The sequence below is a fragment of the Mercurialis annua genome, linkage group LG5 (genome assembly GCF_937616625.2).
Source record: "Mercurialis annua linkage group LG5, ddMerAnnu1.2, whole genome shotgun sequence".
In the NCBI taxonomy this organism is placed as follows: Eukaryota; Viridiplantae; Streptophyta; class Magnoliopsida; order Malpighiales; family Euphorbiaceae; genus Mercurialis; species Mercurialis annua.
The window spans coordinates 55,972,464-55,988,497 of NC_065574.1; the positions used below are offsets into that span (position 1 = coordinate 55,972,464).

A 16,034-nucleotide genomic window follows, 5' to 3' on the forward strand; every position below is an offset into this window, starting at 1 on the left:
GGATTATTTAAAATCATAGAAAAGTTATTTGATAAATAAATTATCGTTTTATCCCCTTTTTGAGGTTTTTTTGCATTCCCCAAACCAGCTCATGGAGGGGAGTTTAGGTGCGTTTTTTGACCGTATAAGCGTACCAGATGAAGTTGGAACTTGAACAAAAGATTTAGACACTGTTACAGACAATATGTATATTCAATTAGTTTGTTAATCAGACCGTTTTATGTAAGCATTTTGATAGCCCGAAGTAGGCTAGAAAAGGGAATTTTGACAAGTTGAGTTTGACTAGGAATTTTGTAAGCTCGATAAATTATCAGTTATTCGGACAAAGTTTCTAGTTGGGATTATTGAAAATCATATAAAAGTTATTTGATTAATTAATTATCGTTTTATCCTGTTTTTGGGGTTTTTCTGCATTCCCGAAAACAACTAAGGGAGGGGAGTTTAGGTATGTTTTTTGACCCCCAACGCGTACCGGATGACGTTGGAACCTCAACGGAAGTTTTGGAGGGTTTTGAAGACAATAAGAATTTTCATTTAGTTTGGTAATCAGACTTTTTTTAGTAAGCGTTTTGATAGCCCGAAGTAGGCTAGAAAAGGAATTTTTAAAAAGTAGAGTTTGACTAGGAATTTTGTAAGCTCGATAAATTATAAGTTATTGGGACAACATTTCTAGTTGGGATTATTTAAAATCATAGAAAAGTTATTTGATAAATAAATTATCGTTTTATCCCGTTTTTGGGGTTTTTGTGCATTCCCCAAAACAGCTCAGGGAGGGGAGTTTGGGTGCGTTTTTTGACCCTATAAGCGTACCAGATGAAGTTGGAACCTGAACAAAAGATTTAGATAGTGTTACATACAATATGAATATTCTATTAGTTTGTTAATCAGACCGTTTTATGTAAGCATTTTGATAGCCCGAAATAGGCTAGAAAAGGGATTTTTGAAAAGTTGAGCTTGACTAGGAATTTTGTAAGCTCGATAAATTATCGGTTATTCGGACAAAGTTTGTAGTTGGGATTATTGAAAATCATATAAAAGTTATTTGATAAATTAATTATCGTTTTATCCTGTTTTTGGGGCTTTTCTGCATTCCCGAAAACAACTATGGGAGGGGAGTTTATGTATGTTTTTTGACCCCCAACGCGTACCGGATGACGTTGGAACCTAAACGGAAGTTTTAGAGGGTGTTGAAGACAATAAGAATGTTCAATTAGTTTGGTAATCAGACTGTTTTAAGTAAACGTTTCGATAGCCCGAAGTAGGCTAGAAAAGGAATTTATAAAAAGTTGAGTTTAACTAGGAATTTTCTTAGCTCGATAAGTTATCGGTTATTCAGACAATGTTTCTAGTTGGGATTAATTAAAATAATAGAAGAGTCATTTGATAAATGAATTATCGTTTTATCGCATTTTTGGAGCTTTTCTGCATTCCCCAAAACAGCTAAGGGAGGGTAGTTTGGGAGCGTTTTTTGACCCGATAAGCGTAACGGATGAAGTTGGAACCTGAACAAAAGATCTAGACAGTGTTACAGAGAATATGAATATTCAATTAGTTTGTTAATCAGACCGTTTTATGTAAGCATTTTGATAGCCCGAAGTAGGCTAGAAAAGGGATTTTTGAAAAGTTCAGTTTGACTAGGAATTTTGTCAGCTCGATAAATTATCGGTTATTCGGACAATGTTCTAGTTGGGATTATTGAAAATCATATAAAAGTTATTTGATAAATTAATTATCGTTTTATCCTGTTATTGAGGCTTTTCTGCATTCCCCAAAACAGCTCAGGGAGGGGAGTTTGGGTGCGTTTTTTGACCTTATAAGCGTACCAGATGAAGTTGGAACCTCAACAAAAGATTTCAACAGTGTTACAGACAATATGAATATTCTATTAGTTTGTTAATCAGACCGTTTTATGTAAGCATTTTGATAGCCCGAAGTAGGCTAGAAAAGGGATTTTTGAAAAGTTGAGCTTGACTAGGAATTTTGTAAGCTGGATAAATTATCAGTTATTCTGACAAAGTTTCTAGTTGGGATTATTGAAAATCATGTAAAAGTTATTTGATAAATTAATTATCGTTTTATCCTGTTTTTGGGGCTTTTCTGCATTCCCGAAAACAGCTAAGGGAGGGGAGTTCAGGTATTTTTTTTGACCCCCAACGCGTACCGGATGACGTTGGAGACAATAAGAATGTTCATTTAGTTTGTTAATCAGACTGTTTTATGTAAGCATTTTGATAGCCCGAAGTAGGCTAGAAAAGGGATTTTTGAAAAGTTGAGTTTAGCTAGGAATTTCGTTAGCTCGATAAGTTATCGGTTATTCAGACAGCGTTTCTAGTTGGGATTATTTAAAATCATAGAAAAGTTATTTGATAAATAAATTATCGTTTTATCCCGTATTAGAGGTTTTTGTGCATTCCCCAAAACAGCTCAGGGAGGGGAGTTTGGGTGCGTTCTTTGACCCTATAACCGTAACGGATGAAGTTGGAACCTGAACAAAAGATTTAGACAGTGTTACATAAAATATGAATATACAATTAGTTTGTTAATCAGGCCGTTTTATGTAATCATTTTGATAGCCCGAAGTAGGCTAGAAAAGAGATTTTTGAAAAACTGAGTTTAACTAGGAATTTCGTTAGCTCGATATGTTATCTGTTATTGGGACACAATTTCTAGTTGGGATTATTTAAAATCATAGAAAAGTTATTTGATAAATAAATTATCGTTTTATCCCGTTTTTGGGGTTTTTGTGCATTCCCCAAAAGAGCTCAGGGAGTGGAGTTTGGGTTGGTACGTTTTTTGACCCTATAAGCGTACCAGATGAAGTTGGAACCTGAACAAAAGATTTAGACAGTGTTACAGACAATATGAATATTCTATTAGTTTGTTAATCACACCGTTTTATGTAAGCATTTTGATAGCCCGAAGTAGGCTAGAAAAGGGATTTTTGAAAAGTTGAGCTTGACTAGGAATTTTGTAAGCTCGATAAATTATCAGTTATTCGGACAAAGTTTCTAGTTGGGATTATTGAAAATCATATAAAAGTTATTTGATAAATTAATTATCGTTTTATCCTATTTTTGGGGCTTTTCTGCATTCCCGAAAACAACTATGGGAGGGGAGTTTATGTATGTTTTTTGACCCCCAACGCGTACCAGATGACGTTGGAACCTAAACGGAAGTTTTAGAGGGTGTTGAAGACAATAAGAATGTTCAATTAGTTTGGTAATCAGACTGTTTTAAGTAAACGTTTCGATAGCCCGAAGTAGGCTAGAAAAGGAATTTATAAAAAGTTGAGTTTAACTAGAAATTTTCTTAGCTCGATAAGTTATCGGTTATTCAGACAACGTTTCTAGTTGGGATTAATTAAAATAATAGAAGAGTCATTTGATAAATGAATTATCGTTTTATCGCATTTTTGGGGCTTTTCTGCATTCCCCAAAACAGCTTAGGGAGGGTAGTTTGGGTGCGTTTTTTGACCCTATAAGCGTAACGGATGAAGTTGGAACCTGAACAAAAGATCTAGACAGTGTTACAGAGAATATGAATATTCAATTAGTTTGTTAATCAGACCGTTTTATGTAAGCATTTTGATAGCCCGAAGTAGGCTAGAAAAGGGATTTTTTAAAAGTTCAGTTTGACTAGGAATTTTGTCAGCTCGATAAATTATCGGTTATTCGGACAATGTTCTAGTTGGGATTATTGAAAATCATATAAATGTTATTTGATAAATTAATTATCGTTTTATCCTGTTTTTGGGGCTTTTCTGCATTCCCGAAAACAACTATGGGAGGGGAGTTTATGTATGTTTTTTGACCCCCAACGCGTACCGGATGACGTTGGAACCTGAACGGAAGTTTTAGAGGGTGTTGAAGACAATAAGAATGTTCAATTAGTTTGGTAATCAGACTGTATTAAGTAAACGTTTTGATAGCCCAAAGTAGGCTAGAAAAGGAATTTTTAAAAAGTTGAGTTTAACTAGGAATTTTCTTAGCTTGATAAGTTATCGGTTATTCAGACAACGTTTCTAGTTGGGATTAACTAAAATAATAGAAGAGTCATTTGATAAATGAATTATCGTTTTATCCCATTTTTGGGGCTTTTAAAGGAAATGAAGTACTACCACAAGTAGCAGCTGATTCAATAGCAGTTCTCCTTTCCTTAACAAGTAAGCAAGTAAACTACCTTTGAAACTACCCAAAATATGTTGAGAAAAAACAGCTCAGGGAGGGTAGTTTGGGTGCGTTTTTTGACCCTATAAGCGTAACGGATGAAGTTGGAACCTGAACAAAAGATCTAGACAGTGTTACAGAGAATATGAATATTCAATTAGTTTGTTAATCAGACCGTTTTATGTAAGCATTTTGATAGCCCGAAGTAGGCTAGAAAAGGGATTTTTGAAAAGTTCAGTTTGACTAGGAATTTTGTCAGCTCGATAAATTATCGGTTATTCGGACAATGTTCTAGTTGGGACTATTGAAAATCATATAAAAGTTATTTGATAAATTAATTATCGTTTTATCCTGTTATTGGGGCTTTTCTGCATTCCCCAAAACAGCTCAGGGAGGGGATTTTGGGTGCGTTTTTTGACCCTATAAGCGTACCAGATGAAGTTGCAACCTGAACAAAAGATTTAAACAGTGTTACAGACAATATGAATATTCAATTAGTTTGTTAATCAGACCGTTTTATGTAAGCATTTTGATAGCCCGAAGTAGGCTAGAAAAGAGATTTTTAAAAAGTTGAGCTTGAATAGGAATTTTGTAAGCTCGATAAATTATCAGTTATTCTGACAAAGTTTCTAGTTGGAATTATTGAAAATCATGTAAAAGTTATTTGATAAATTAATTATCGTTTTATCCTTATTTTGGGGCTTTCTGCATTCCCGAAAACAGCTAAGGGAGGGGAGTTTAGGTATGTTTTTTGACCCCCAACGCGTACTGGATGACGTTGGAGACAATAAGAATGTTCATTTAGTTTGTTAATCAGACCGTTTTATGTAAGCATTTTGATAGCTCAAAGTAGGCTAGAAAAGGGATTTTTGAAAAGTTGAGTTTAGCTAGGAATTTCGTTAGCTCGATAAGTTATCGGTTATTCAGACAACGTTTCTAGTTGGGATTATTTAAAATCATAGAAAAGTTATTTGATAAATAAATTATCGTTTTATCCCGTATTAGGGGTTTTTGTGCATTCCCCAAAACAGCTCAGGGAGGGGAGTTTGGGTGCGTTCTTTGACCCTATAACCGTAACGGATGAAGTTGGAACCTGAACAAAAGATTTAGACAGTGTTACAGAAAATATGAATATACAATTAGTTTGTTAATCATGCGGTTTTATGTAATCATTTTGATAGCCTGGAAGTAGGCTAGAAAAGAGATTTTTAAAAAGTTCTCGATATGTTATCTGTTATGGGACAAAATTTCTAGTTGGGATTATTTAAAATCATAGAAAAGTTATTTGATAAATAAATTATCGTTTTATCCCGTTTTGGGGTTTTTGTGCATTCCCCAAAACAGCTTAGGGATGGAAGTTTGGGTGCGTTTTTTGACCCTATAAGCGTACCAGATGAAGTTGGAACCTGAACAAAAGATTTAGACAGTGTTACAGACAATATGAATATTCAATTAGTTTGTTAATCAGACTGTTTTATGTAAGCATTTTGATAGCCCGAAGTAGGCTAGAAAAGGGATTTTTGAAAAGTTGAGTTTGACTAGGAGTTTTGTAAGCTCGATAAATTATCAGTTATTCGGACAAAGTTTCTAGTTGGGATTATTGAAAATCATATAAAAGTTAGAGAACCATTTTCGTCCTTTACAATAAAATTGACCCTTATTTCATAGATACCACTTTTAAACAAAAATTTTCATAAATACCATGTGCGCTGATGTCAGCGTGCGACGCTGACATCAGCGCATTTGAGCATTTGCACATGCAACTGCTCATATAAGATGCGCGTGAGCAGTTGCCTTGTGCAACTGCTCAATTAAAGGCCAACCATGTTAGCATGTGCACTTTTGTGCACCTGCTAACATGGTTTTTAATTTTTTTTTAAGTAATAAATAATTTATTTAATTTTAAAATATTAATTTCTGTTTTTATTTTAATACAATAAATATGTTAAATTGAAAATAATTTATTTAATTTTAATTTTAAGAAAAATAAATATATTAAATTTTAAAAATACACAAATAATATAATTTTTTAGAATATAATTTTATAAATTATTTACCGGATATATTATTGATACATATCGAACACGGGTCCGATGCATGAATAATATATTTTTTATGTATAAATTATGTATCGGAGATTTATCAAATATGTATTAAAAATAATTTTATTAATTATTTATCGGATATAGTATTCATACATACCGAACACGGGTCTAATGCATGGATAATATTATTTCTCATGTATAAATTAAGTATCAAATATGTATCAAATATATATATATATATATATAAATATAATATACATGTAATAAAAATTTGATACGTCGCAAAATGTATCAAATATGTATAAAAAATAAATGTAATAAAATTGTATCTATTTAAATATTTATCGTGTATAATTTAGTAAAAATGTATCTATCATGTATCTATTTAAATATATTTAAAAATATATTTATCGTGTATCTATAAATTATGTATCAGGGATAATAATACTAATTCTAAGCTTTTTTAAATTTGAAAATGAACTAATCGAATTAGTTAGTTAATTCAATTAATGTATCAAATATGTATATATCATTGTGTATCAAAGATGTATTAAAAATATATTCGAATTACAATTAAATATAGTCGATTAGAATTCAATAAAATATGTATCAGATATGTATTCATATTTTAAAATATAATAACAAACCGATCAAATTAGTCGGTTGATTTAATTAAATCAGTAAAAATATAAAAAAAATGTATGAACAATCTAAATTATATATCACAGATGTATCAAATATGTATCGGAGATGTATCAAATATGTATCCAAATTTGTATCGAAAATTTCACTATAGTTTTTTAAAAAATAAGAATAAAAAAAGTAACATCACCATTCTCATATTCACTAGCAAATACATTTAAAAATATATCTATCGTGTATAAATTATGTATCAAAGATGTATCACATATGTATCTGAGATGTATCACATACATATAAATTAGATATATATTTATAAGTTTTTCTAAATATAAAAACGAATCAATCGAATTAGTCAGTTAATTCAATTAATGTATCAAATATGTATCATTTATGTATAAATTATGTATCAGATGAATCAAAAATATATTCGAATTACAATTAAATATAGTCGATTAGAATTCAATAAGTACTAGAAAATAACATTAGCAGCAATAACATATTCAAAATGCACTATCTAACACTCAAAAATTAAAAATTAAAACTCAATTTATTATTAATAAAATTAGGGATGTATCAAAAATGTATCGCAGATATACTAGAGATGTATCAGAAATGTATCCGCTTTATTAAAAAACATTTAACGCCGGTCTCGATTTAAAATTTTGATACGTTATATTTATAAAATATATAAATAAATTAATGATTTATTTTTTTCTAAAATATTTAATTTAAATATTTAACATTTACATAAATATATATAAAATATATAATATATGATTTAAAAAAAAATATGGGGACCTTTGAAAAAAAAGGTCCCCATTTTATGAGTTATATGAGAAGCAGGTGCACCATGCACCCAAAACAAAATGTGACAACAGGTGCATGGTGCACCTGTGTTCACGTGCAGCAGGCCTGGCGCGTCAGGAGCGCGTCAGGCCTGTTTAAAAGTGGACTCTTTTTTTAATAAAAAAAACATTAAAATAGTGTTTACTATGGACACGAGTAGACTAATTGAAAAAGGTGGTGTTGGATGAAATAAAACATACTTATTTGGTAATAAAGTAAACAAACTTAATAAAATTGTATTGTGTGAAAAGTGGAGCCTTTTTTCTTGCTTTCTTATTATTTTCTCTAAAAGTTATTTGATTAATTAATTATCGTTTTATCCTGTTTTTGGGGCTTTTCTGCATTCCCGAAAACAGCTAAGGGAGGGGAGTTTAGGTATGTATTTTGACCCCCAACGCGTACCGGATGACGTTGGAACCTCAACGAAAGTTTTAGAGGGTGTTGAAGACAATAAGAATGTTCATTTAGTTTGGTAATCAGACTTTTTTAGTAAGTGTTTTGATAGCCCGAAGTAGGCTAGAAAAGGAATTTTTAAAAAGTAGAGTTTGACTAGGAATTTTGTAAGCTCGATAAATTATAAGTTATTCAGACAAAGTTTCTAGTTGGGATTATTGAAAATCATATAAAAGTTATTTGATAAATTAATTATCTTTTTATCCCGTTTTAGGGGTTTTTGTGCATTCCCAAAAACAGCTCAGGGAGGGAAGTTTGGGTGCGTTTTTTGACCCTATAAGCTTACCAGATGAAGTTGGAACCTGAACAAAAGATTTAGACAGTGTTACAGACAATATGAATATTCAATTAGTTTGTTAATCAAACCGTTTTATGTAAGCATTTTGATAGCCCGAAGTAGGCTAGAAAAGGGATTTTTGAAAAGTTGAGTTTGACTAGGAATTTTGTAAGCTCGATAAATTATCAGTTATTCGGACAAAGTTTCTAGTTGGGATTATTGAAAATCATATAAAAGTTATTTGATAAATTAATTATCGTTTTATCCTGTTTTTGGGGCTTTTCTGCATTCCCGAAAACAGCTAAGGGAGGGGAGTTTAAGTATGTTTTTTGACCCCCAACGCGTACCGGATGACGTTGGAACCTCAACGGAAGTTTTAGAGGGTGTTGAAGACAATAAGAATGTTAATTTAGTTTGGTAATCACACTTCTTTTACTAAGCGTTTTGATAGCCCGAAGTAGGCTAGAAAAAGGAATTTTTAAAAAGTTGAGTTTGACTAGGAATTTTGTAAGCTCGATAAATTATCAGTTATTCAGAAAAAGATTCTAGTTGGGATTACTGAAAATCATATAAAAGTTATTTGATAAATTAATTATCTTTTTATCCCGTTTTAGGGGTTTTTGTGCATTCCCCAAAACAGCTCAGGGAGTGCAGTTTGGGTGCGTATTTTGACCCTATAAGCGTACCAGATGAAGTTGGAACCTGAACAAAAGATTTAGACAGTGTTACAGACAATATGAATATTCAATTAGTTTGTTAATCAGACCGTTTTATGTAATCATTTTGATAGCCCGAATTAGGGTAGAAAAGGGATTTTTGAAAAGTTGAGTTTGACTAGGAATTTTGTAAGCTCGATAAATTATCAGTTATTCGGACAAAGTTTCTAGTTGGGATTATTGAAAATCATATAAAAGTTATTTGATAAATAAATTATCGTTTTATCCCGTTTTTAGGGTTTTTGTGCATTCTCCAAAACAACTTAGGGATGGAAGTTTGGGTGCGTTTTCTGACCCTATAAGCGTACCAGATGAAGTTGGAACCTGAAAAAAAGATTTAGACAGTGTTACAGACAATATGAATATTCAATTAGTTTGTTAATCAGACTGTTTTATGTAAGCATTTTGATAGCACGAAGTAGGCTAGAAAAGGGATTTTTGAAAAGTTGAGTTTGACTAGGAATTTTGTAAGCTCGATAAATTATCAGTTATTCGGACAAAGTTTCTAGTTCGGATTATTGAAAAATCATATAAAAGTTATTTGATTAATTAATTATCGTTTTATCCTGTTTTTGGGGCTTTTCTGCATTCCCGAAAACAGCTAAGGGAGGGGAGTTTAGGTATGTTTTTTGACCCCCAACGCGTACCGGATGATGTTGGAACCTCAACGGAAGTTTTAGAGGGTGTTGAAGACAATAAGAATATTCATTTAGTTTGGTAATCAGACTTTTTTTAGTAAGCGTTTTGATAGCCCGAAGTAGGCTAGAAAAGGAATTTTTAAAAAGTAGAGTTTGACTAGGAATTTTGTAAGCTCGATAAATTATAAGTTATTCGGACAAAGTTTCTAGTTGGGATTATTGAAAATCATATAAAAGTTATTTGATAAATTAATTATCTTTTTATCCCGTTTTAGGGGTTTTTGTGCATTCCCAAAAACAGCTCAGGGAGGAAAGTTTGGGTGCGTTTTTTGACCCTATAAGCGTACCAGATGAAGTTGGAACCTGAACAAAAGATTTAGACAGTGTTACAGACAATATGAATATTCAATTAGTTTGTTAAATAGACCGTTTTATGTAAGCATTTTGATAGCCCGAAGTAGGCTAGAAAAGGGATTTTTGAAAAGTTGAGTTTGACTAGGAATTTTGTAAGCTCGATAAATTATCAGTTATTCGGACAAAGTTTCTAGTTGGGATTATTGAAAATCATATAAAAGTTATTTGATAAATTAATTATCGGTTTATCCTGTTTTTGGGGCTTTTCTGCATTCCCGAAAACAGCTAAGGGATGGGAGTTTAAGTATGTTTTTTGACCCCCAACGCGTACCGGATGACGTTGGAACCTCAACGGAAGTTTTAGAGGGTGTTGAAGACAATAAGAATGTTAATTTAGTTTGGTAATCACACTTTTTTTAGTAAGCGTTTTGATAGCCCGAAGTAGGCTAGAAAAGGAATTTTTAAAAAGTTGAGTTTGACTAGGAATTTTGTAAGCTCGATAAATTATCAGTTATTCAGAAAACGATTCTAGTTGGGATTACTGAAAATCATATAAAAGTTATTTGATAAATTAATTATCTTTTTATCCCGTTTTAGGGGTTTTTGTGCATTCCCCAAAACAGCTCAGGGAAGGCAGTTTGGGTGCGTTTTTTGACCCTATAAGCGTACCAGATGAAGTTGGAACCTGAACAAAAGATTTAGACAGTGTTACAGACAATATGAATATTCAATTAGTTTGTTAATTAGACCGTTTATTGTAATCATTTTGATAGCCCGAAGTAGGGTAGAAAAGGGATTTTTGAAAAGTTGAGTTTGACTAGGAATTTTGCAAGCTCGATAAATTATCTGTTATTGGGACAAAATTTCTAGTTGGGATTATTTAAAATCATAGAAAAGTTATTTGATAAATAAATTATCGTTTTATCCCGTTTTTAGGGTTTTTGTGCATTCTCCAAAACAACTTAGGGATGGAAGTTTGGGTGCGTTTTCTGACCCTATAAGCGTACCAGATGAAGTTGGAACCTGAACAAAAGATTTAGAAAGTGTTACAGACAATATGAATATTCAATTAGTTTGTTAATCAGACCGTTTTATGTAAGCATTTTGATAGCACGAAGTAGGCTAGAAAAGAGATTTTTAAAAAGTTGAGTTTGACTAGGAATTTTGTAAGCTCGATAAATTATCAGTTATTCGGACAAAGTTTCTAGTTCGGATTATTGAAAATCATATAAAAGTTATTTGATAAATTAATTATCGTTTATCCTGTTTTTGAGGCTTTTCTGCATTCCCGAAAACAGCTCAGGGAGGGGAGTTTGGGTGCGTTTTTTGACCCTACAAGCGTACCGGATGAAGTTGGAACCTGAACAAAAGATTTAGACAGTGTTACAGACAATATGAATATTCTATTAGTTTGTTAATCAGACTGTTTTATGTAAGCGTTTTGATAGCCCGAAGTAGGCTAGAAAAGAGATTTTTGAAAAGTTGAGCTTGACTAGGAATTTTGTAAGCTCGATAAATTAACAGTTATTCGAACAAAGTTTCTAGTTGCGATTATTGAAAATCATATAAAAGTTATTTGATAAATTAATTATCGTTTTATCCTATTTTTGGGGCTTTTTTGCATTCCCGAAAACAGCTAAGGGAAGGGAGTTTAGGTATGTTTTTTGACCCCCAACGCGTACCGGATGACGTTGGAACCTCAACAGAAGTTTTAGAGGGTGTTGAAGACAATAAGAATGTTCATTTAGTTTGGTAATCAGATTTTTTTTAGTAAGCGTTTTGATAGCCTGTAGTAGGCTAGAAAAGGAATTTTTAAAAGTTTGAGTTTAACTAGGAATTCTGTTAGCTCGATAAGTTATCGGTTATTCAGACAACGTTTCTAGTTGGGCTTAATTAAAATAATAGGAGAGTTATTTAATAAATGAATTATCGTTTTATCCCATTTTTGCGGCTTTTCTACATTCCCCAAAACAGCTCACGGAAGGGAGTTTGGGTGCGTTTTTCGACCTTATAGTCGTACCGGATGAAGTTGGAACCTGAACAAATGATTTAGACAGTGTTACAGACAATATGAATATTCAATTAGTTTGTTAATCAAACCGTTTTATGTAAGCATTTTGATAGCCCGAAGTAGGGTAGAAAAGGGATTTTTGAAAAGTTGAGTTTAACTATGAATTTCGTTAGCTCGATATGTTATCTGTTATTGGGACAAAATTTCTAGTTGGGATTATTTAAAATCATAGAAAAATTATTTGATAAATAAATTATCGTTTAATCCCGTTTTTTGGTTTTTGTGCATTCCCCAAAACAGCTCAGGGAGGGGAGTTTGGGTGCGTTTTTTTGACCCTATAAGCGTACCAGATGAAGTTGGAACCTGAACAAAAGATTTAGACAGTGTTACAGACAATATGAATATACAATTAGTTTGTTAATCAGGCCGTTTTATGTAATCATTTTGATAGCCCGAAGTAGGCTAGAAAAGAGATTTTTGAAAAGTTGAGTTTAACTAGGAATTTCGCTAGCTCGATATGTTATATGTTATTGGGACAATATTTCTAGTTGGGATTATTTAAATTCATAGAAAAGTTATTTGATAAATAAATTATCGTTTTATCCCGTTTTTGGGGTTTTTGTGCATTCCCCAAAACAACTTAGGGATGGAAGTTTGGGTGCGTTTTTTGAACCTATAAGCGTACCAGATGAAGTTGGAACTTGAACAAAAGATTTAGACAGTGTTACAAACAATATGAATATTCAATTAGTTTGTTAATCAGACCGTTTTATGTAAGCATTTTGATAGCCCGAAGTAGGCTAGAAAAGGGAATTTTGACAAGTTGAGTTTGACTAGGAATTTTGTAAGCTCGATAAATTATCAGTTATTCGGACAAAGTTTCTAGTTGGGATTATTGAAAATCATATAAAAGTTATTTGATTAATTAATTATCGTTTTATCCTGTTTTTGGGGCTTTTCTGCATTCCCGAAAACAGCTAAGGGATGGGAGTTTAAGTATGTTTTTTGACCCCCAACGCGTACCGGATGACGTTGGAACCTCAACGGAAGTTTTAGAGGGTGTTGAAGACAATAAGAATGTTAATTTAGTTTGGTAATCACACTTTTTTTAGTAAGCGTTTTGATAGCCCGAAGTAGGCTAGAAAAGGAATTTTTAAAAAGTAGAGTTTGACTAGGAATTTTGTAAGCTCGATAAATTATAAGTTATTGGGACAACATTTCTAGTTGAGATTTTTTAAGATCATAGAAAAGTTATTTGATAAATAAATTATCGTTTTATCCCGTTTTTGGGGTTTTTGTGCATTCCCCAAAAGAGCTCAGGGAGGGGAGTTTGGGTGCGTTTTTTGACCCTATAAGCGTACCAGATGAAGTTGGAACCTGAACAAAAGATTTAGATAGTGTTACAGACAATATGAATATTCTATTAGTTTGTTAATCAGACCGTTTTTTGTAAGCATTTTGATAGCCCGAAGTAGGCTAGAAAAGGGATTTTTGAAAAGTTGAGCTTGACTAGGAATTTTGTAAGCTCGATAAATTATCAGTTATTCGGACAAAGTTTCTAGTTGGGATTATTGAAAATCATATAAAAGTTATTTGATAAATTAATTATCGTTTTATCCAGTTTTTGGGGCTTTTCTGCATTCCCGAAAACAACTATGGGAGGGGAGTTTATGTATGTTTTTTGACCCCCAACGTGTACCAGATGACGTTGGAAGCTGAACGGAAGTTTTAGAGGGTGTTGAAGACAATAAGAATGTTCAATTAGTTTGGTAATCAGACTGTTTTAAGTAAACGTTTCGATAGCCCGAAGTAGGCTAGAAAAGGAATTTTTAAAAAGTTGAGTTTAACTAGGAATTTTCTTAGCTCGATAAGTTATCGGTTATTCAGACAACGTTTCTAGTTGGGATTAATTAAAATAATAGAAGAGTCATTTGATAAATGAATTATCGTTTTATCGCATTTTTGGGGCTTTTCTGCATTCCCCAAAACAGCTCAGGGAGGGTAGTTTGGGTGCGTTTTTTGACCCTATAAGCGTAACGGATGAAGTTGGAACCTGAACAAAAGATCTAGACAGTGTTACAGAGAATATGAATATTCAATTAGTTTGTTAATCAGACCGTTTTATGTAAGCATTTTGATAGCCCGAAGTAGGCTAGAAAAGGGATTTTTGAAAACTTCAGTTTGACTAGGAATTTTGTCAGCTCGATAAATTATCGGTTATTCGGACAATGTTCTAGTTGGGATTATTGAAAATCATATAAAAGTTATTTGATAAATTAATTATCGTTTTATCCTGTTATTGGGGCTTTTCTGCATTCCCCAAAACAGCTCAGGGAGGGGAGTTTGGGTGCGTTTTTTAACCCTATAAGCGTAACAGATGAAGTTGGAACCTGAACAAATGATTTAAACAGTGTTACAGACAATATGAATATTCTATTAGTTTGTTAATCAGACCGTTTTATGTAAGCATTTTGATAGCCCGAAGTAGGCTAGAAAAGGGATTTTTGAAAAGTTGATCTTGACTAGGAATTTTGTAAGCTGGATAAATTATCAGTTATTCTGACAAAGTTTCTAGTTGGGATTATTGAAAATCATGTAAAAGTTATTTGATAAATTAATTATCGTTTTATCCTGTTTTTGGGGCTTTTCTCCATTCCCGAAAACAGCTAAGGGAGGGGAGTTCAGGTATTTTTTTTGACCCCCAACGCGTACCGGATGACGTTGGAGACAATAAGAATGTTCATTTAGTTTGTTAATCAGACTGTTTTATGTAAGCATTTTGATAGCCCGAAGTATGCTAGAAAAGGGATTTTTGAAAAGTTGAGTTTAGCTAGGAATTTCGTTAGCTCGATAAGTTATCGGTTATTCAGACAACGTTTCTAGTTGGGATTATTTAAAATCATAGAAAAGTTATTTGATAAATAAATTATCGTTTTATCCCGTATTAGGGGTTTTTGTGCATTCCCCAAAACAGCTCAGGGAGGGGAGTTTGGGTGCGTTCTTTGACCCTATAACCGTAACGGATGAAGTTGTAACCTGAACAAAAGATTTAGACACTGTTACAGAAAATATGAATATACAATTAGTTTGTTAATCAGGCCGTTTTATGTAATCATTTTGATAGCCCGAAGTAGGCTAGAAAAGAGATTTTTGAAAAACTGAGTTTAACTAGGAATTTCGTTAGCTCGATATGTTATCTGTTATTGGGACACAATTTCTAGTTGGGATTATTTAAAATGATAGAAAAGTTATTTGATAAATAAATTATCGTTTTATCCCGTTTTTGGGGTTTTTGTGCATTCCCCAAAAGAGCTCAAGGAGGGGAGTTTGGGTGCGTTTTTTGACCCTATAAGCGTACCAGATGAAGTTGGAACCTGAACAAAAGATTTAGACAGTGTTACAGACAATATGAATATTCTATTAGTTTGTTAATCACACCGTTTTATGTAAGCATTTTGATAGCCCGAAATAGGCTAGAAAAGGGATTTTTGAAAAGTTGAGATTGACTAGGAATTTTGTAAGCTCGATAAATTATCAGTTATTCGGACAAAGTTTCTAGTTGGGATTATTGAAAATCATATAAAAGTTATTTGATAAATTAATTATCGTTTTATCCTGTTTTTGGGGCTTTTCTGCATTCCCGAAAACAACTATGGGAGGGGAGTTTATGTATGTTTTTTGACCCCCAACGCGTACCGGATGACGTTGGAACCTGAACGGAAGTTTTAGAGGGTGTTGAAGACAATAAGAATGTTCAATTAGTTTGGTAATCAGACTGTTTTAAGTAAACGTTTCGATAGCCCAAAGTAGGCTAGAAAAGGAACTTTTAAAAAGTTGAATTTAACTAGAAATTTTCTTAGCTCGATAAGTTATCGGTTATTCAGAA

The 16,034-nt window shown here is 32.5% G+C and overlaps 1 protein-coding gene across 1 annotated transcript in view; it reads left to right on the forward strand.

Moving 5' to 3' along the window:
- LOC126682092 (uncharacterized) overlaps positions 1 to 16,034 on the forward strand; it is an 83,629-nt gene that overhangs the window by 41,605 nt on the left and 25,990 nt on the right. The window contains exons 5-6 of the mRNA XM_050377643.1: positions 4,103 to 4,170; positions 4,890 to 4,970. Coding sequence (XP_050233600.1) covers positions 4,103 to 4,170; positions 4,890 to 4,970 — 149 coding nt within the window. The remainder of the gene's footprint in view (positions 1 to 4,102; positions 4,171 to 4,889; positions 4,971 to 16,034) is intronic.